Source organism: Xylaria bambusicola (assembly GCF_022495145.1).
Source record: "Xylaria bambusicola strain CBS 139988 unplaced genomic scaffold F5B22scaffold_6, whole genome shotgun sequence".
Classification (NCBI taxonomy): Eukaryota; Fungi; Ascomycota; class Sordariomycetes; order Xylariales; family Xylariaceae; genus Xylaria; species Xylaria bambusicola.
Genome location: NW_025953559.1, coordinates 680824 through 701497, shown reverse-complemented (window position 1 = coordinate 701497; position 20674 = coordinate 680824). Strand labels below are relative to the sequence as shown.

The following is a 20674-nucleotide window of genomic DNA, read 5'->3' as shown; positions in this document are numbered from 1 at the left end:
CAGTGCTTTTGCGTAAGAGAGTAGTTAAATAGATACTTAAAAGCTCTTGCTTGGGTGTGTCCGAGGTAGAGACTCACTTGCCTACTATGTATGGGGCGATACATGGAGTTCACCTTTCCGAAGATATCAGCCATGAGTGGTCGCAATATCTTACGCAGTGTATAGCATCTCGCTGTTAGTTACAAACTCAAGTCTTAACTACTCACACAGCTTCCCCAATTTACTTCTTCGCCCCACGACAACCTCAAGCTGTAAACCTTGCCTAGGTAATTACTTACATAGGTACCTACCTACCTTATACTAGGTACTGTCACGACGCCCATACTTTTTCCTGCGATACATATCAGGTGTTTAGCTATGCTTGCCCAGGGCCTATTGTCTTCTTAATTAGGTATGTATGCCGGCAAGTGTTCATGTCGGAAACCTGGTAGTGTTTGCTCGTTGCTATGTATATCATCTACACCTAATTACGCATAGAGAGGGTAGGGAGAGAACTCTAAGATCACGTCAGCCGCTCACCTTGAATGCCCAGATAGAGGCTATCAACAACAAGCATCGAAGGCACAATATCGACCAAGTGGTGGGCGGATTCGGCAACTTTATCAGAGGCGTATATAGCAAGGAAACAGGCACATACTTACCTGTGTATGTAGGTATTGACCTACACTCTGAACTTACCTACACACCCACTGCAGTCCGTAGTGAAGTCTATCCAGGCTGGTTGGTACCTGCACCGGGCCTACCCCATCCTCACCCACATATATAGGTAGGTACTCGAACTGATCACCATCCATCAGACATGGATCGACTCTTCGACATCTCCAAGCCCGCAACCATCCATTCGCATCTCGAGCCGATTCATTCGATTACATATCCATACTAACTAAACCATACTACACACACCATCATACTAAACCATCATCTCAGGTACGCATCCTCACTCTCGCTAGCCCTCTATCTCTCTCTTCCTTCCTCTTTTCTATCTCTCTCGATCTCTTTATCTCTCCCCCCTCCCTCTCTCTATCTCTGCCTCTGTCTGTCTGTCTGTGTGATTGTGTGATTGTGTATGACTACATCTGTCTCTGCGCCTCGTGTTTTTCTCTATTTCTATGTCTTTCTATCACTCTGTCCTCCGTCCTCCCGCCTCTCTTAATCTCCATCCAACCCATGGCATCGCATCTGGGCTTGGCCCAGCCCGACTACATTGGCCCGGAACGGGAATCGAAATTTCATCCGTCATCGCCCACCGTTATCCATTTTCGTAGTAGCATCCCCTGTCCTCAACCCTCCGTCACACCAAAAGAATCCTACTATAGTAGGAGCTGCTTTTTGGTTTGGTGACCTGGCTGCCACCCACCACCCCGACTCCTCTATATCCGACCGGCCCCGCGCTGGGAAACGGAAACTGATCGGGACTCGATAACTGCCAGAAGAAGACTGGTTATTATCTCAACGGGAGCAAGAATCACGAACCAGGAACCTAAAAGAAGCCGACGAACAGGAAAAAGCAACAGGCTTGCGGACAGCCTACCAATCGTGCAGAAGAGGTTGCAGGAGGAGTGGGGGGAGCATGCGCTGCCGCACAGAGTCCACACCTCGAGCGAAACATCCACCACCCACCCCATCCATCACCCATCTCGCCCATCTCGCCCTTGTGCTGCTTGGCTTGGCTTGGTGCGGTGCGGTGCTGCTGATACTGCGCCGGTACATCGACGCTGGTACCTAAACCTACTCGCTACTAGTGTAGTGTTGTATGTACGGTATTATTATAGTCTCCCCTCTGACAACCCTGCCACCCAACCCTTTGACCCCGTACCAAAGTAGTGTACAAACACTGGCCCGTCCTCCAATCAACCATCCTTTCCACTCATCCTCTTCTGTCCCACGCCCTCCAGACAGACGGACGAGCAAGTGCAGACAGACAGACAGACAGACAGACAGACAGACAGACAGACAGAGAGACAGAGAGAGAGACGCAGACACAGCCAGACGAGCTCAGGCTTTCTCTTGCCTATCCCCCCTCTTCCCCAAACTCGTTCCCCCAAATTACCTCCTTATTAATTCTAATTCCTCCAAAGCGCTCTAATTTCCCGTTTTCTCGTAGGTCTAAAGCCTTCGACCACCGTCGTCATTGTCGTTGTCGTCCTCGGCATTCAAGTCCGCAGCAGTGATCTACCCCATTAGGCGTCCTGGACTCGCATTCCTCCACTCGCCGCCCGCTGTTGTCTTGTCTTATCTCACCCGCGCACCAACGAGCATCACGCGCGCCCACACCTACCTACCGCTTCCGAATCGTCGCTGCGATATCTCCATTTTTCCCCCGGTCGCGCGCGTTGTCGTCAGGAACCAAGCAGCCGATCTCGTTTGTCAACTTATTAGCTGCCCGCTGCGCTGCACCATCTACTGCGCTTCCTACCAGCGCGCGGCGCATTACTACCAGTCAAAGCCCTACGTGATTGCGCATTCATAATTCATTTAAGAAGCGCCTGCATCATCTCAACCCGAATCATCGGCTACCTAGCGTTTTCGACACCATCGACCCAATCGAGCGATCAATCAATCGCGTCGTCGCAAACCCGCCATTCCACCGCCCGGCTTCGTACAAATCGGCAGGAACCCCTACCAATCCGTAACGCTCACATTCGAGCTGTTTTGATCAGCGCGATCATCATCGCGCCCTACACCTGACTACACTCGACTACTGCTGCGTACAGCAGTCCTCTGTATCTCGCCTCCGCAAGATAATCGAGTATATGCATCTCGAAGTATGAGTGCAGACCTCGTTACCCAAAGCTCAATTCCAAGACCGACCAAGTCTTTGTTTCCTTTGTTAGATACTCGGGCAACCGCCTTCTCTTCTTCAGCTTCTATCATCCCTGATCCTCTATCAAGTATGTCATTGCATGGTTATGTTGGCCAGCAGCCGTTTAGGGCCACACCAAAAAACACGGCGCTTCCATTTGACCATGAGGTATCTACCAAGCCAACCGGGGCATCTTTTGGCACCTCGGGTCAAGTCTTAATTCACTGTCTGCCTGCTGATACCACCGAAGAGAAACTACGGTTGATGCTTCTATTCTCGCAGGAACTCCTCAGTATTGAAATCCTGCCTCTAGATGTGTCTCCAGACGTCGGTCTTCGTTCAGCTATCGTCAAGTTCCATACCCCTGCAGGCGCGCAACAAGCGAAGGATATGTTACATGGCAAATCCACTCGACCAAATGAACACGAGTTGGTCGTCGAAATCTTATCTGGAAGCCCGACTGATTCTAGAAGATATCCACTTGAAGACAGCGTCCCAACTCAGACGAATGGCTCTACTTCCATCGCTGCTCCAGGCGCTCCTTCGCGCCAGCCTCCTCGATTCAGCGACTCGTTCTCTTCACATGAAAAGATCGTACCAGCCTCGAATAGTCTGTATTCAATTAACGACGTGACTAGCCCCGAATTCTATCATAATATTTTCAGTCCGCAGTCACCTATTGGCAACCACCTCACCAATCAAACACACAGCTTAGGAAAGACTCTTATCCACGATACGGCCGAGGACGATGAAACTCGAGAACTGCTAAAAGATCCTGTCGCCTACGCCGAGAATGGGGCTACACAGCAAAGACGCGCTACGGCGCCACAGATCCCCATTGCGCGTTTGTCTAATCTATCGCTCAATACCACTACCAATGGAAACGGTTCCATGCCACCATATGGGCACTCGAGCATGACACCTATGTCCGCTCACGGGAATAATATGTCGCCTACTATTATGAACGGGGTAAACCACCCGGGAAGCTATGGGATGGCCAATTATAATAATAATCGACAGCATTTTCCGCCTGTTAACCCTGCGGATCAGAATCCCCCATGCAACACTCTCTACGTTGGCAATTTGCCAGTCGATACCTCTGAGGAAGAACTCAAAGCTATGTTTCAAAAACAACGTGGATATAAACGACTATGTTTCCGTACCAAGCAAAACGGCCCCATGTGCTTCGTGGAATTTGAGGATGTTACTCTAGCAACCAGAGCCCTTCACGAGTGTTACGGTAAACTTCTACACAACAGTGTTAAGGGGGGTATTCGACTTAGCTTCTCGAAAAACCCACTCGGTGTTCGCTCCAATCCAACCGGTGGCCCCTCCGCGAACGGCTCGATAAGCAATATGAACCATTTAATGGCAGCAGCACCCAATGGCTACGCCATTACCAATGGGCCACCTCCCGGTCTGGGGACTCCTCCAGGCCTAGGCCGTGTCGATTACAATAATACAAACGGCAGCAACAGTAATCATCAACCAACAAGCGGTACCACTACACCTTCCGCTTACTCGATGGGAAATCGCTGGAATTCACTAAGCTACTCCCATCATCCAACTGCTCGCTCCTCACCGCCTCCTAATGGGGCCAACGGGATCAATGGAACCAATGGGACTAATGGGACTAATGGGACTCACGAAACCGACGAGTCCAATCGGCCCATGCCGACATACATGAACTACTTGGGGAGGCGTTAAACTTGAGTGATGAAGGAACATTATTACCCACAAATCCTAATTAAGGGCTCTATTTTCGAAAACGTTCAAAACCTGTCATATGATTATACCCAGATTCTCGACAATGTCAGCTTAACCTGGAAACATTAATCCAAACTGGTACTGTTTCCGGGATCGTGAGTGGGTAGCCGTTTTGGCTAGTGCTGCATATTTCTGGCGTTTGCAGTTGGTGCTCTTCTAAATGCGTCGTTCTTAGCGTTGGCGCTGTGATCTCCGTGGTTCTCAGATATGCCGAGCGTTATTGCGATAGCCTGGGAACTCAGTGTTGTTTTGTTTCTTTCTTTTTGCTTTTATTCAAGACCGGTTACGTGGGCATTGTTCGGGATTCGTTTTCTTTGCAGCATGTGGGCATCAGCGTCAGGGATCTTCATTCTACACCATTACGATTTTACAGCAGTCATTCATTAGTACTCGACATTAGTACTCAAACGCACAAATTGGAATTTGATTCGCGGGTAAAAGGATTACAACGCATGTATTGCGACCAATCACTCTCGGTCGAAATATGCAATTGGGATTATCTACAACCTTGCATGGCGCCACAAGGCGAATTTTGTCACTGGGCGTCGGGCAGCTCTCATACAACGGACATTGATCGAGAAAGAAACTCGTTCGAGACCACCTGCCATCCATTCAATTGGCAGGAAGGAAGGTGACACCACTTTTTATACGGCGAAAAGGGGATAGGTATAGGTTGGCATCCAGCAATCGGCGCTATATATCACAACTGGGATCTTGCCTTCATTGGTAGCTCACCTACAGCTGCATAACAGCACAGGGGGTGGTCATTTCATCGCATCGCATTGCATTGGAGAGGAAAGCGGCTGCATGGGCTTGGTGACTCCGCATCGTTGGCCGGTGTTTGCAATTCTGTTATTCTCACAGGGAAAACATGCATTGGGCACACTGGAGCAGGATTAACGACATTTCATCGCGAAATTGGGATCAGAGCAAGAAGCACGACTCGGAGATGACTGGAGCAGACAAAGTGGAATTCCGATACTTGTTGGGGCTGGGCGTGCTTTTGAACACACTATTCCAATCGTTCCAGTGGAGGCTCATTTTCTTCGGGGTCTGCAACCTATATTGTCTCAGATTTGTCTTGAATGTCTAAACATTAGACTCATTGTTGGCGTACCCGGGAACATGGAAAGAAATGGGCATTTCCTGACGTGACTTTTTTTTCCCCCTCTTTTATGTCTCACTTTTCACACCTCCATTTCAAACATAATTCTTTAGTCGACTAGCGTGGGTTTAGATGGTCACCTTGATTCGCATCCAGGAAAGAACAGCATATTTCAATTCCAAAAGCTATATTCATGTGCAAAGTCATGCTATGACCTTAGGTGTCAACTGTCTCTCCAGAATTCTACTATTCATTCTTATGCAGTCCAGTAATTCAAATTTGGTTCTTTGAACAGTCACTCTGTTTCTTAGTATGATGATGATTTGGCCCTTTCCCATCATTTATCTCCTCAAACTCCTTGATATTCAAGAGTGCGGTAAGGAGCTTCAGGAAAATATGCTCATCTACTTCCAGGATATTGTAGGAAGTGCACGTCGAATTGCTTATCGTTTCTGTTGCCCTAATGCGTGTAGTTGGCGTAATCCAAGAAACCAAACCCCTTTGGATACCGGATTTCTAGTCATAAAGAGATATCGGGTTTGAATATGTGTCATTAAAAAGGTGAATTCTATTAGCAGGCTGTTGTTCGAATGTTTAATGTTTCTAATATAATAAGAAGTAACTAAGGAAGGCTACGAGTATCCAGGATGAGATGAATTGATTCCGTAGTCCCCTTTACGCTATAGAGTTGGGCGGGGACTGAAGCTATGTTTAAACTGCAGGAACTCGGGGCCAGTACTGAGAAGAAATATACTCGAGGATTGTAGAGAGTTATTTTCTCAATTCAGGATTTAGCAAAGGTTAAGTATTCTGTACTTATGGAAGTCAGAATACCAACTTTAGCTTTTCTGATGCTATGGGCCTGTATTTCCCCCAATGAAACAAGCAAGGCTTTTAACTACATCCAAGATTTTGGCATGGCAGTCCACGTGAACCATCGTAACGCTGTAAATCTTGTTGTAGGGTTGTTCACTTGCTTACAAGGACCGCTACTCCGGCGTACGCGCGAAGTATTGCTTAGCTTGAAGTTTAGGGCATGTGGTTTCCGTCACCGCAGGAGGTGAATTGCACGACAGGAAAAACTGCTGTGCTTAGAAGCTTACTTTTGTATTGTGATTCAGACTTTTTCTACTGAAACCATACTTCTTGATCTAGCTTGTTAGTACAGGAAACGTAATGTTACTGAATACGGTAAGTGTAAGATATGATCGTGCGAGGTTCTGTATCAACTAGCTTTTATCTCGAAGTATCTCTCAACTGCGTAGTGTGTTGAAATTACATGCAGTGTAAAGTAATGCACGAGGAGATAATGTTTCGCCTGCACAGCCTTGTTCTAACAAGGTTGACTTAATTTACTGATACTAGAAAGAAGATAAATTACTTGATTAATTGCAAGCTATATTCCGGCGGTTTTTTTTTTTTTTGTTTCCTTCCCCTTTACATCAATGATGAGTTAGCTCCCGAGTGCGATGCAAGAGGTCTGTAGTGAAAACTATCTGCTCCCTTAAGCATGCATACAGGAAAGAGCATGTCAGGATAAATTCATCCTAGTCAGTAAATCATGTCCGCTTAATAGTCATTTTCTCTTGTGTCACTGTGAGGGTTGAGATGGTTGTTGGTGGCTAGTAGACACATCTACAGAATGGGGAAATGAGACCAACGCGTGGCAGTATTATTTCCTCACATGTGTATTTTAAGAAAATAAAAATAAAATAGAGCTTTAGCTTACTTTGTTTCACAACAAGGAGATGTAGCTCGTCTTCATTTGGTGATATGAGGCAGGACTCATAGCCTTTACCGGATTAGAAACATACTGTAAATTCGGTATACACGTGTTACTTGTTCCGCTTCAGTTCTCCAACTTAACAGTAGCTCCAAGAGAGTATGCATACTAAATACCTAACAGTTAGTATATCGTTGGGGGACAAGCAAACAGCGTTCTCTATGTCTAAATGCACATACTCGATGAGTCACATACTACAAGCGACGTTCTAGTCTATTACATCAATATCAAATACCTCAAGCTAGCGTGAATTGTATGGATGGTAGGTAGATTAGCTATACATATACAGGTAAGAACGTGGCTCCCATAGATGAGTGCTTGCTAGGCAAGGTTCAAAGTGGATATTCAGCTTAATGGTTCGATGATTAATGGGTCTTTCCTAATTTGACGTTGACAATTAACTCGCCTCGCGAATGGCAATAAAAGAAAGAAAGAAAGAGGCCGAAGACCTTTAAACATAACCATCATAACCTTTCAATATATTCCGCATCTTATGGAGGGCGTGGAAAAGATAGAGGACGTGTAAGCATGGAAGTAATACACCAATCACTTGAGACCATCTCATCCTAGGCGTAGACTAGAAACCTTCCAATATGGGGCAACGGTTGCATGAAATCGCTTCTTGTTGCTCAATCCAGCCAGTAGCGGCTTAGCTAGGTTATCTCTGGAGATGATCTACTTTCGCGCCTACGCGAATGAACTAAACACCTGCCTAGTTGCGAATTAGAGCCCAGTTTAGACAATTCTAGATGCTCGGAACTAGCCCCGCGAAGCCGGGACGCACTAGATCAACCTAGTCGGCGGGCGTCATCCCACGTGTTTGAATCTCGAATTCGCAAGTGATCGTCGCTGAGACCAGAAACTCGGACTCAGAAGACCGGGGGCTTCGGAAGGGCTTCCTGTTCTAGGCAATCCCGTAAAATGTGATATGAGAGCCTCTTGCCTAGCTCTTACAGCATTGACCAATTGTGAATTCACATCCTACCGGGGCTGGAAGAGCTGGGGATGGTGTGTGTCTGCTAGTCGGTAATAGGAGGATCCTTGCAGACTGGCCCAATGACGCTCTTGAATCTGTTGCCATACGCTAGATAGTTCATGTAATCCATGCAGGTAGATGACAGTTTCTCATTCTTTTGTCACGCGTTATTGGTTAGAAAAGCCATTTTAGGTTCGCTAGTTATGTTGTACACTAATCTACAATACCCCGGGCATGCATTTTACTCGATCTGAATCGACGATTCACATACACGGAATATTGTAGAGAGCCGTTCTTGCCGACGACAACCGTATTACGGCATGAGAGATGAAAAGCTGATGGGCAGGCAAGTTTACCACTACTGTAGCCGATGACCACTCATGTTTAGTTGGTTTGCCGCTTTCTGTGAGGCTAGGGGCTCTGGAGTGCGAACTGTTGTGATGAAAAGAGGAAACGATTAGGAGAAATCTAACCGATTTGTTCCAAATAAGGTCAACTGAAAGGGATCGTTTGAGTAGAGGTTAGTTATAACTACAATACTCACTGTGCGTGTTAGGGTATGTATATAACACTCCTAGTTGAACAAAAAGCTCATTACTACATTTTTCTGCGTGTTATTTTTGCTCATGGCTTGCTTCAGATATCTCCTAAGTAAGCCCAACGCTCAGTTCCAAAACGAGAACCTGAGAGCGACGGCTCTATGCTGAACGAGCTCAAATCGGAATCAGATCCTGGTCTCCGTGGTTAAACGCATTTCGTCTGCCATTTAGTGCTGTTGGCAATATTTCGATTTCATCAACAGTTAGGCAGTTTCCGTTGCCGTGGACATGCTTTGAGGAATACTTGTCCTTAAAGCAGAGCCTAACATTGGATCATATCGTCCTCGGCAGGAAGTACGAATTTGGCCAGCATAAAAAGACCAAGTGTGAAAATACCAGTCCTGATCAACAACGCCTATATGACATAGTCCAGGAGGTCTCGGATTTTTCACTGGAGCGAAGATGAACGAGTCTATTATTAATGCCAAGGGGGGCCCTTGATAACTGACAAATCGCTATGTGGGCTGTAGTGATTTCTAAGAGATATGAGGCTATATTCTCGCCGCGGAATATACATCCCATGAGCGATACGATAAATTAACGGCAAGATCTAAGTCCCGTTGTACGCAAAAGCCATGGTGATGATTCTTTGCTGAAGTGGACATGCGCGTGATACGACGTCGATACACGAAAAACACTCGGCTAAGCAACCCGCGCAAGGTGATGGTGTAAGAATTTCTAATGCTTGGGCCGGAAGCGTCAACTTTATACAGCCTGTTCACTGATTTTCTAGTTCATCTGAGCACAAAAGCAGGCCAGCCAACTTTATCGCCGACGGGCGTGTTTTGGGACGTATCCTGGGGATCGCGACATGGAACCACCGCTAGGTTACAGGATATCATGCTATACCCGTGACGACGCTGAAACATACAAGCTCGACAAATGTGACTGCCATACATACAAGTATCATACTCTACTCTAAACTAGTTGCGCATTCGGTCTTCCGTATAAGTAGACCGATTATTCAAAGAGACTCCCTAATATGGCATTGCTCTTCTAGGGGAAGCAACACAAAATCTGAGAAGGGAATCCAAGACAACACACGATGTTGCATGAGCATGAGCATAGCAGTAGGCGGATGAATGAGACGAATCAACTAGTTAACCCCGACCAACGTGCATTGGAGCGGTTTGCTATGCGTCGAGCTCGCCTTGACTTGGGTCGTGGTCGCCACTCGGTTCCAGACTGTCGGGACGCGCATTGAGTGCAGTGTACATAATGTGAGACCTCAAAACCAGGAACCCCTGACATCAGCTTCCTATTCCAGGGACTTCCTAGTTAGATACCTTGCGGAGGCACTTATCTGCGTTCCGAGTGCAGCATTGATTGGACGGGCAGTCTGCCAAGATCAGAGGCCCCCCCTGCAACCAGTTGTGCTCGTTATTTAAGCATAAGAGACAGAAGAGGGCTGGTAAAACTGACGATGTTTGTCTGGACTATGAAGGATGTGGTCATCGGCTGATAGTGGCGTAGGTAGATGGATAGATCATAGCTCGTTAGGAGTCGAATCCAAGGTTCACAATGAATCTTTGATCCCATCGCGTCACTCGACATTACGAAATGTGTTGATTGATTACTTATAAGTGCCAACATTGCAGCAGTCATTATTTCGACTTCAGCCGTTACCTAGGCAGCGTCTACAACAGCCAACGATGAGTCAAGATCGGCAAATGTATCATGAAAAAGATTAAGAGAGTGCAGCTTTACGAGTAGTTACTCGAAGTAAGATAATAAATCTAGAGCCGTGATCTAGGCTAAGCGACAGTATGGCCTTCATGCTAAGCAAGAATGTAAGGAACAAGCATGTATATATAGATAGACAATTAGCTAATTGACCTAGATGAGGATCTAATTGTCGAATGACTAGTTTGGTGAGAGGTGATAGTAGCAAATTCCAGGATACTAACTACCAAGGGCTCTCGGCAGGCATATTCCTTGTTACCTTTTGTACGGCGTAATGCATGGCACGCGTGAGCTCTTTATCTACAGTAGCAACCCGATGTCTCGATGGTCAGCGCGTCTCTCATGGGAGTGTCACAAGGATATATTGCTTGGGAAGCACGGAGTATTATATTCTCCCGTAGAGCAGGTTGGGCGAGACCGCGTCTTTGTTCTTTTTGAGGTATCGTTACTATGGCACTAATACGTAAAAAGAAAGGTTAGGAAGGGCTCAGCTTGTCTTCTGCACAATGTGGATTTGCATCGCTACTTTTTTTAGCCCGTGCAAGGGTAAGCTTTCATCGGTCGGGTTATTCTTTTACGTTCTAGGTATCCCGAGTTTCCGGGAAGCACTCCAGGGTCCAGGTATACTACTTATGTATGTACAGTAGCTCGAAATGGCTTCCGGGATGAACTGATCGGAAGATATTCGAAGCTCTCCCCAGGATGTGGGATGATAGATACCTGTTAGTCAACTCTATTTATAGAATCTGCGCCCAAGGGGCGAGCAACTCTATAAAATCAACTGTTAGTGCTTAACTTCTCATCCAGCTCAGCCTCAATGCTGTGCAAATTTACTACGCAATATCGTCTGATCCGCGAAGTAGGGAATGAAATTACGATAGATCCCGGATATTGTTCCAGGGAGTGCAATCCTTTATCTTCGGGATTACCATTGTTTAGTTAGCATTCGATTATTGCCATATAACGTTAACATTTGTTTTTACTATAGTACTTAGGTCCCCTTTAGACGTTTATGGGCTTATGATAATTAGATCCGTTCCTAGCTGTTGAGTTCGACATATCGTAACTCATAACATGGGAGACAAAAGTACCTTGAACCGTTATCTGATCTGACTTATTTGATGAGTGGCATGGGAGCATTTCCTCGGATTAGATAATCAGAAGCACAATAGATGTTACATGGTCCGCAGATGGTTTGGGGATAAAACGGTTATCTGCTGAATAGTCGTTACGGTAGATTTGCGGGCTAATTAGGATGTCTTGTGTGCATATGCAGGCTTTCCTTCAGACCAACAATTGTTGAAGATACGGACGATAAAGTGATTACGGCACAAGGTATTGCATGCCAAGAATGAAAAATTGAAAGCGTACTGAGCACTGAACATGTACTTACGTACATTGGTTCCCAGATGAAGCTCATTTCATTTCCAGCATGCCGCTACATGTATACATTAGGACCTGATCTACCTAGAATCTGATCTAGATCGGCGTCCTGGGATGGATCGGAATGTGTTACCGGAATAGTGAGAGAGAGGTCAGGTTCCCCTGTGTAACAAGGGCCATGGCGCGGCTAATCTAGCCGCGATTATCAATCAGCGTCGTCGGCGGTCGAGGCTCAATCATTTTCCCGGCCGGGATGGCGTGTATGATGCACGTAAGTTCTGGACGGATTTCTTATATTTACACGCCCGGCAAAGACACGCTCGCAGATGACGACCATCGACGCCAGGCTCGCGCTGTCTGCCCTTGTCGGTGGGTAGGTACATAGGTAGGCAGGCAGGCTGTACACTACCTACTTACTCATAACTCATACCTACGAAGTATGTTTACACGACATTTTGTGTGTGGGGGTTACTGCCGAGCCTGCTTTCGCTTGGCTTCTCGCTTGAATTGCATCCGACCATGGTCGCGAGTGAAGGACCGAGGCGAACACACAATCCAAGGTCTGCATGCTGGACCAATGCAAGTATACTCGGTAGATCACCTGCAATTAATTTAATATCATGTATTATACCATTCATTGTATACATGTCGTAAAAGACAGAAGCAGTACCTACGAAGTAAGTAGCAAAAGAGCCAGGAACTCCAAGACCCTTACATACCTGCCCACATTCCATTTCGGTAAATTTGACCAAGAATGACAATACCTACCTTGAGTAGAGGCTCGCTCATCAGGCCGCCTTGCCCGACCTTGTACATACTATCGAGACTATGTATGACCGTTTGGTCGTGTAGTAAGATTTCCAGCTACCTCGCAGCTCTCAATGTACAGTAAGAAACATGAGGTATACTTAGTAGATAGACCTAGGTAATACTAAATCGGAATGATCTAGCGGAGCGATAGGTACAGGCACAGCACTGTAGGTACCTACCTAGTAGGTGTGTGGTCCCTTGTAAACGGCGCTGCAAGGACCTATCTGTGGCCCACAGCTCCTACGACGCTACTGGCGAGGGAGTCGCTGCAATGCACCCTCAGCCGATGCACGCTGCAGAGAACTCTGAGTTTTACATGGCTTGGCGAGGGTGAACAAGAGAGCAGAGTGGCCAAAATGCATTTTTCCACCTGGAGTGAGGAGAATGAGGAAACAAGGACAACGATGACGGCCAGGGTAGATCGGTGTTCTCTATCCTCTGTTCGGCGTTTGGTCGTCGGTCTGCATGCAACGAGTCACAGACACCGGTCAGGTCCATCGTCAAACGGAGAAGCCTGCCTGGGAAAACGCGGAATACTGGCCGTCAGGATAGAGCCAGACAGCAAGGAACCCCGGCGAGGAGGCTCTCTTCATCTGATATCTCTATCTACCTACCTACCTATGTACCTAGGTAGTAAGGTCCTTGTATGCAGTGCTTGTTTCCGTTTTATCCTATTGATCAAACCGAACCGAACCGAGCCGAACCGTATTGTACTGGGTTGTCCATCAGGCATCGGGCCAAGTCTGTGCCTCCAGGCTACCTACATACATCCCAAGATGACCCAGGTGACAGGGCCTAGTATGCAAGTAATACACAGCCCGTAGTCTGTGTAGAGAGTAGGGGAATGGGGAATAGGGAGTAGAGAGAAGGGAGGGTGGTAGGTAGTAGTAGTGTCTTACCAATAGGCAAGTATTGTTGGATGACTTGTGCAGACTAAGATAGAATAAGTAGAATAGGTAGAGGTAAAGAGGTAAAGAGGCAGAGAGGCGACAGGTAGGGAGATAGGGAGGTACCAAGGACAAGGACCAAGGACCCAGGATAACAAGCTCGCGGCGTCCGCGATGATTGATTGACCTAACCGCGCGCGCATTCGTTACCTCTACTCGGGTACTGCGCGCACTCTGCCTATCCCGTCATCTGCCCGTCCGTCCTTCACTCGCGCCGCGCACACATACACACACACACACGCTCACTCGCTCACACACGCACGCACGCATATCTTCTTTAATGCCTGATACCTCCCCAGATTCCCCTACACGCCAAGTTCCAAATCTCCTCCCACACACTCTCTCTGGCTGCTTTCACTCCCTGCTGTCACTCCCTGCTGCTTTGGCTTGGAGATTTGCCTCTGTGCTATATACTACATACCTAGGTTACCTGGTAGGGAGTCGGGGTTTGTTTGTGGCTCGCTTCGTTGCGTTGCTGCTCTTCTTATTATCCCTTGTCCCTTGGCCGTCTTCGCCCTTTACCACCTACCTTACCGCTACTACGGTACTGCATGCTCCGTGTTGCGAATTGCAGCCATTGCCCCTGTCCTACAACGACAACAACATCCATCGACTTGCTGTTCTGACCATCCGTGTGCACGGACGACGGGGTTACCTGCTCTGAGCCGACGTCCGACGTCATTCCCGGTCTCGCATGAGTACTTAGAGTAAGAGAGCCTCGCCTGGCTTAACGGGAACACTTCGCGCCCAAACATTTCCCGACGTCATACTTCGACAACCTCTCTCTGGATTTTTTTTAAAAGTCAAATATCCAGTCCGTGTCACAAGCTTGCATCAATTGATCCTCTCGCGGCTCATTCATCATCCGGCCAGTTCCATTAAATACACCAATTCGTAATAGTCAACAAGCCCAATCCAGTGTAGGTATACTGCGCTTTTGGACTCTTGGAGCCTTTGATTTGCTCCTAGTGACAACGGACCCCGCTGCTAATGTCAATTTGCTATCCAAACCAGCATAGCATTTTCTCGACCGACCGTAACAATAACGACCATTATCCTTCTTAAATTTTGCAATTGCCTCATACCTTGATCGTGTACTACGCAAGCAGCCGAGACCCAAGTGAGAAAGAAGCAGACGTGCGCTGGCGACGCGCTGGCGTCCCGCCTTCCTTGTGCCGGGCACCACTGACATCAACCAAAGAGGTTCATGAGAATTTGGGTTGTCGTGTTCAGCCCCGATTAAGCCACAGCTCTGAACAAAAGGCTCAAGTCCAAGTCATGGCGCCTAGACACGCCCGTCATCACCAACCCACGTTCGTGTCCCCATCACTCCTTAGACGCGCATTTCCCTCGGGAGCTGTGTTTCGTGACTGGCAGCTATGGATCTTGCATGACTAACGCCTGGTTTTCTACGGATAGCCGCGAGTACCATATCGTGGTGATGGGCGCAGGTGAGCCCTCTTCTTCGGCCTGCGAAGTTTACCTACTTTCGAAGCCCATCCACTAATTTTAACGGAAGGTGGTGTTGGGAAAAGCTGTCTCACAGGTACGACATGCAACTTGACCTAAAGCATGGTGGCATCCATGCCAAGTCCCAGCACCCATCGGCTAATTTCAGTCCTTGTGATAGCTCAGTTCGTCCATAACGAGTGGATTGAGAGTTACGATCCGACCATCGAGGATTCCTACAGGACACAAGTAACGGTTGATGTGAGTGCCCCGCAGTCTGATCCGATTGGCTTGGTCTTAATATGCTGATTCGTCTCGTGCAGCAACGCCAGGTGGTTTTAGAGATGTAAGACATCACTAGCCATGTCTTTCAGCTCCTCGTTATACTGACCGGAGATAGTATGGATACTGCGGGAACAGACCAATTTGGTTGGTTTTGCCCTACATTTGTCTCTTGGTTCACGACGTATTAATGCAGTCCTAGTTGCTATGCGAGATCTGTACATGAAAACGGGGCAAGGGTTTCTGCTGGTTTTCAGCATCACCTCCGAGTCTTCCCTAAGCGAGATTGCTGGGCTTCGTGATGAAATAATCCGCATCAAGGACGATGACAATGTCCCCATGGTCATATGTGGCAACAAGGCCGACCTCGAGGAACACCGAAGCGTTTCTAAGCCTCGAGTGTTCGAGATTTCTCGGAGATGGGGCGCGCCCTACTATGAGACAAGCGCACGGACTAAAAGTATGTCTTCCACCCACTTATTGTATCAACGTGATTGTCAGGCTAAAGTAGAGTAATCAGGCAATGTTGAAGAGGTTTTCCTCGATCTATGTCGACAAATGTTGCGGAAATATGAATCTGGTGGCGATATGGGCGGCTACCGGAATGATGATTACGAACCAAGTTCACACCATAGAAGGCGTAGAAGACGCCGAGAACACCACCATCGGCCAAAGTGCGTGATATTGTAGTTGGCAACTTGGTAACATTTACCACGACTTGCCGAGATACACAAGATCAAACTAGGCGTGGAGAGTACGAACTCAAAGCGCGTTTCTACAGTGGACGCCCTGATTTAAAGAGACGCTAGTAGTTGAATCGCTTAGATTCGAACCTAGAAAACCCGAAACTGCATTGGGTTGCACGGAACCAAGTTCATAACTTGGTACACTTTGCCGTCAAAGAAGAGGACGCAGACATACATGTGGCCGCACAAAGTTACGATTAGAGAACTACGACACGCCATAATTCCACCATGTCCTCATTTTATATTCGCACAGATAGGAGCGAAGGAAAACAAAAAGTCAAGCATTTAGTAGCGATGAATTAGCAATATATATACCCCTCCGAATACGAAATCAAATCAAATAATTCTATATAGCGCCATGTTTTTAGGTGGCTTATATGTCAAGGCGTTTATATCTTCGAGGCTGGGAGCTCTATTACACGAACGCATGTAGAAGACAAGGTATTAATCACGGGGTAGCAGAAGATAACATACCCGTCCCATCCGTAAGGCTACCACAGCGCTTCTGCCTACCTACTTACCCTGTTGTAGCACCACGCACATCAAAACTCGTGAGTTACCGAGACCTGCATCACGACACACAGCCTTGTTGGAACGTAACGATCACCGATGGCAGGTATTTCCTGAATCGCCCGGCGTCCAATGCGACTTGAACCTGGACTCGAGGAAACATACATGTACATGTACAAGTACAAGTAATGACATGCATGCATGCATGTATGCACATGGATAGACAGACAGATAGATGTAGGACAGACGAAGCGGGCTCCGTCGGCTGATTGATACCCGACGAGGAGATTCGCAAGGCTTTGTTCCGCATCAGTTCGTTACACGTATATCTACCTATTCACGAGAGATTCCATCGCCCTAGTTTATCATGTCCTTTAGTAGGTAGGTACATTACATAGCCGTTTTGCAGCTCTCTTTTACGATGGACAAGATCACAGTGGTTATGAAGTCAAGGGGATCGCATATATAGTTGAGTAAATTGCCTACATAGCTGACGGACTCATATGGGAATAAAAAATAAAAATAAAGCTTTTGGCAATGCGAACGAACGAACGAACTACTAGCACGAGAATAGGGCTGAAAGAGCGAGGGGATAAGAAATCCAGACCGGCCGACAGAACGCCCTGCAGGTAGGTAGGTTACTGATCGGACGTAACTTACTTAAAGTACAATCTACGAAAGCCGAGTACCAATAAGCGCTGTGAGCCGGTGGTAGTGAGATACAGACAAGTGGGTGTGCGTCAAGGACGCGCATATTCCCCGAGCGGCAATGTCATGTTCCGGAGTGGTAGTGCCCGCAAGGCTCTGACTTCACCCTCTCGTATTTAGATAATTTTTTAGTAACACCAGACACAATCACATTAAGAAATAACTGATGGAAAGAAGCAAGTAGGTGAGTAGGGCGAATTGGACAAGTGGAATAGATAGGTCTATGTCCCCAATATTGAAATTTCTATGTGCCACCGTCGCACACCATAACGCACAAATAATGGGGTGCGGGTTAAAGCCCAAATTTTTCCCTCCTAATTTTTTTTTTCTTTTTCTTTCGTTCTTTCTGTCGCTAGTGAGCTGTGGTTGGTTGGATGATGGTTGGATGCTTGCTTGCTTCCTGCATGTCGGTTGAGGTCCGGCTCCCGAGGACGACGGCGATTGGCCGAGTCTCACCGTCTAAACGTCCATATATTCCGCGCCGGCACCAGCCCAAAGAGGCGGGAAAGGGAAACAAACGCCCAGAATTACACGCCCTTCGCCCCTTCTTCTTCGTCCTCGATTTTTTTTTTGTTCTCCAGTGAGATGAGGTCCCAATGGGATATCTGCCGAACGCGGCGCAAAGCAAGCCAAAGCAAGCACGATCACAATCACAATCACATCACACACTTATTGGTGATGGCGCTTATGTTTCGGGATGCGCTTGTCTTCTTTCCAACGGCCCTTTCTCCTCAATCCCGCTATTTTACGCGTGATTCCCCGAAAAAGCTCGAGCACCGTCACCCGTGGCCTGCTGAAGCCCTTCATCCGAACAAGTGCACTTTCTGGTAGCCCGGTCCAATGCACCACGTACAGTCATATATCAGGTTAGTTGGTTTGGTGGTCGAAGTAGAGAGACGGAGCCTATGAACTAGAAGAGGATTGGAGGTTCGGCCCAAACTAGGAATCGAGCGATGCAACCCAACGCCAGCGAAAGTGGAGTAACGTTGCTAGTATACGGTTGCTGCTGCGTAACAGCCCATTGTCTCCTACTATGCCGTTTGCGACGTAGGCGAACGTTTTTCCAAATCGTGGGAATTCGATATCGAAATCTCTGTAATTGGCAAGTGTCCGTTTTAGGCGCAACCCTACAGTCGCCCCAAACGTCAGACTTACATAGCAGTTGACTTCAACGGTTGACAGTCTGCGCATTGGGATTCGATAAGAGTGTAATCTCATGCTTTCGTAGTTGTAGCAGCAACGTATCGCTCTAGTGTCTTTTTCTGTAATGCGCGTTGCTCATTAATGATCTCCCACAGCTCTTCGTTCTCCTTCTGAAGTTCGGCATCCCCGGCAGCATTAGCAGCAGGTTCCTGAAATGCGATAATAGCCTGCTCTAGCATATCCTGAGGCAGGCCGCTTGAAGTCATCATATTAGAGAACCGCGTCTCATTCACTATGTCGGAGGCAATTTGAGAGGTGAAGTTGTAGCTCCGACTTCCAAGGAAGGGCTTGACTATGGCGGTAGGTCGAGTTGGTTTGGGAGAAGACAGGGGTGAGACGAAGTTAATATTGCTGATGTTGGTGTTCAAGCTTGCGAGCTCTGTAGAGTCTGTCCGGCTGCTAAGATCCCATCGTCGAACCTGGCCTTGAGGGTGTCCCGATAGTAGAATTGTCCCGTCGTAGCTCAATCCCAGACATGTAGCTGGGCCGGCTTCCTGAGGCGCCGCACCGAAGGCGGCTGGGGCTTGCATAGCAGCGGAACCTTCTCCACCACTTTGAGGACCAAATAGCGCATTATCGCCAAACATTTCGATAGCATAGAGCGATCGATCCTCAGTAGAAGCGTAGAAAGCACGAGCACATGGGTCTAGAGCTAGTGAAATAGGGGCACTTGGAAACAGCACGGTACGGAGCGGCGTGCCTAGTTGGTAGTTCCATATAACACAAGACCTGTCTTTGCTCGCAGAGATGCAGATGTTGGTATCACGATTTACGCTCTGAGACACAACAATTGCAGTGATGGCTGCTCGGTGATTTGATAGCGTCTCCTGAGGCTCGTGCTCGATGGTCGGGTCAAGCTCTAGCAAGCGAGCGAGAGACCAGACATGAACATTGGAGTCATCGGAGCCTGTGAGTAAGTGATAAGGTGTAACGGCTATGCAGTTCACGGCCTGGACATGACACGGGGGTGTGGTGACCTGCCGTCCGGTGCAAACCTATCATTTGTTCTATTAGTGCCGTCACTCAACAACAAGAGAGCAGGCACGAGGAGTACTCACCTCCCAGACGATGACTCGTCCCTCTTGTGTTCCTAAGAAGAGCACATCGCCGCTAAGTGCGATGCTACGGATGCGCTCAGGGAAGTTGACAACTGCTTCTTGATTCCCCTTTGGTCTTGCATAGACGTGAACAGTGGACTTGTCCTGCTGAGCAGCGAAAACATGAGTGTCGCTCAGAGCCAGCCCGGCGGTCGGGACCGAGCTCTTCTTCAGGATTGCTGAAGTAGCATGGGTCGGGTGGAGAGTATGTTCATATACGCCTGCGTCTTTTGGGATGGACGTGTTGTTGGCCAGAGGTGGCCCCGACACCGACACGAAGTAAGATTCGGTCAGCATGATATGGCAAAAGGTCCTCGACGAGACAGGACAGCCCTCACGCGGATAATTTGGCTCGCAGTACGGACTACGACGGGTCCGCGTAGCGGTTGTGTCAGCTTCACCGGTGCGCAGCCGTCGTCAGCCTGTCTCAACAGGACTAGGGGGTATTCTGACTCTTTTTTTTTTTTTTGCTTTGCTGCTCTCTTGCCGTTGTCCGATCACCAGAACGAACCACCGAAAAGAATTCAACAGCTGCCCCACCCACTCAGGACCCTTGAACACGGTGTGGAACGCACTGTACCTCACCACAACGGTCGTCATCCCGCATACTACCTACGCTATGTAGGTAGTTGGTGATGGCTCTCAAGCTTTGATCATATTTGACAGCCATGTCTAGAAGTGATTGAGAGACTACGCAATGGGCTAGTGTTCGTGAGCGATGAACAAGAGCTGGGCATAGCTATCATGATGCCTAGGTACACATGTACTTAGTTGAGCAGGAGGTATACCTACAACTTGAAATCACATGTGTTGGTAATGTGTG

At 47.8% G+C, this 20674-nt stretch overlaps 3 protein-coding genes across 3 annotated transcripts; 2 read left to right on the top strand and 1 right to left on the bottom strand.

Moving 5' to 3' along the window:
* Window positions 1-2893: 2893 nt before the first annotated feature.
* Window positions 2894-4510, top strand: F5B22DRAFT_643243 (uncharacterized protein; the record flags this gene model as incomplete). The annotated part of the gene is made up of 1 exon (XM_047978237.1): window positions 2894-4510. The coding sequence occupies one exon, from the start codon at window positions 2894-2896 to the stop codon at window positions 4508-4510; it is 1617 nt and encodes a 538-aa protein (XP_047834239.1).
* A 10317-nt stretch (window positions 4511-14827) lies between these two features.
* On the top strand, window positions 14828-16494 carry F5B22DRAFT_464918 (ras-domain-containing protein). Its single transcript, XM_047972098.1, has 8 exons — window positions 14828-15169; window positions 15276-15307; window positions 15376-15402; window positions 15487-15566; window positions 15629-15651; window positions 15706-15734; window positions 15790-16047; window positions 16108-16494. Exons 1-8 carry the CDS (start codon window positions 15135-15137, stop codon window positions 16275-16277), a joined length of 654 nt encoding a protein of 217 aa, XP_047834238.1. The 5' UTR covers window positions 14828-15134; the 3' UTR covers window positions 16278-16494.
* A 2079-nt stretch (window positions 16495-18573) lies between these two features.
* On the bottom strand, window positions 18574-20663 carry F5B22DRAFT_465314 (WD40-repeat-containing domain protein). The gene is made up of 2 exons (XM_047972101.1): window positions 19813-20663; window positions 18574-19749 (listed from the first exon to the last, which is right to left on the bottom strand). Exons 1-2 carry the CDS (start codon window positions 20146-20148, stop codon window positions 18766-18768), a joined length of 1320 nt encoding a protein of 439 aa, XP_047834237.1. The 5' UTR covers window positions 20149-20663; the 3' UTR covers window positions 18574-18765.
* Window positions 20664-20674: the final 11 nt, after the last annotated feature.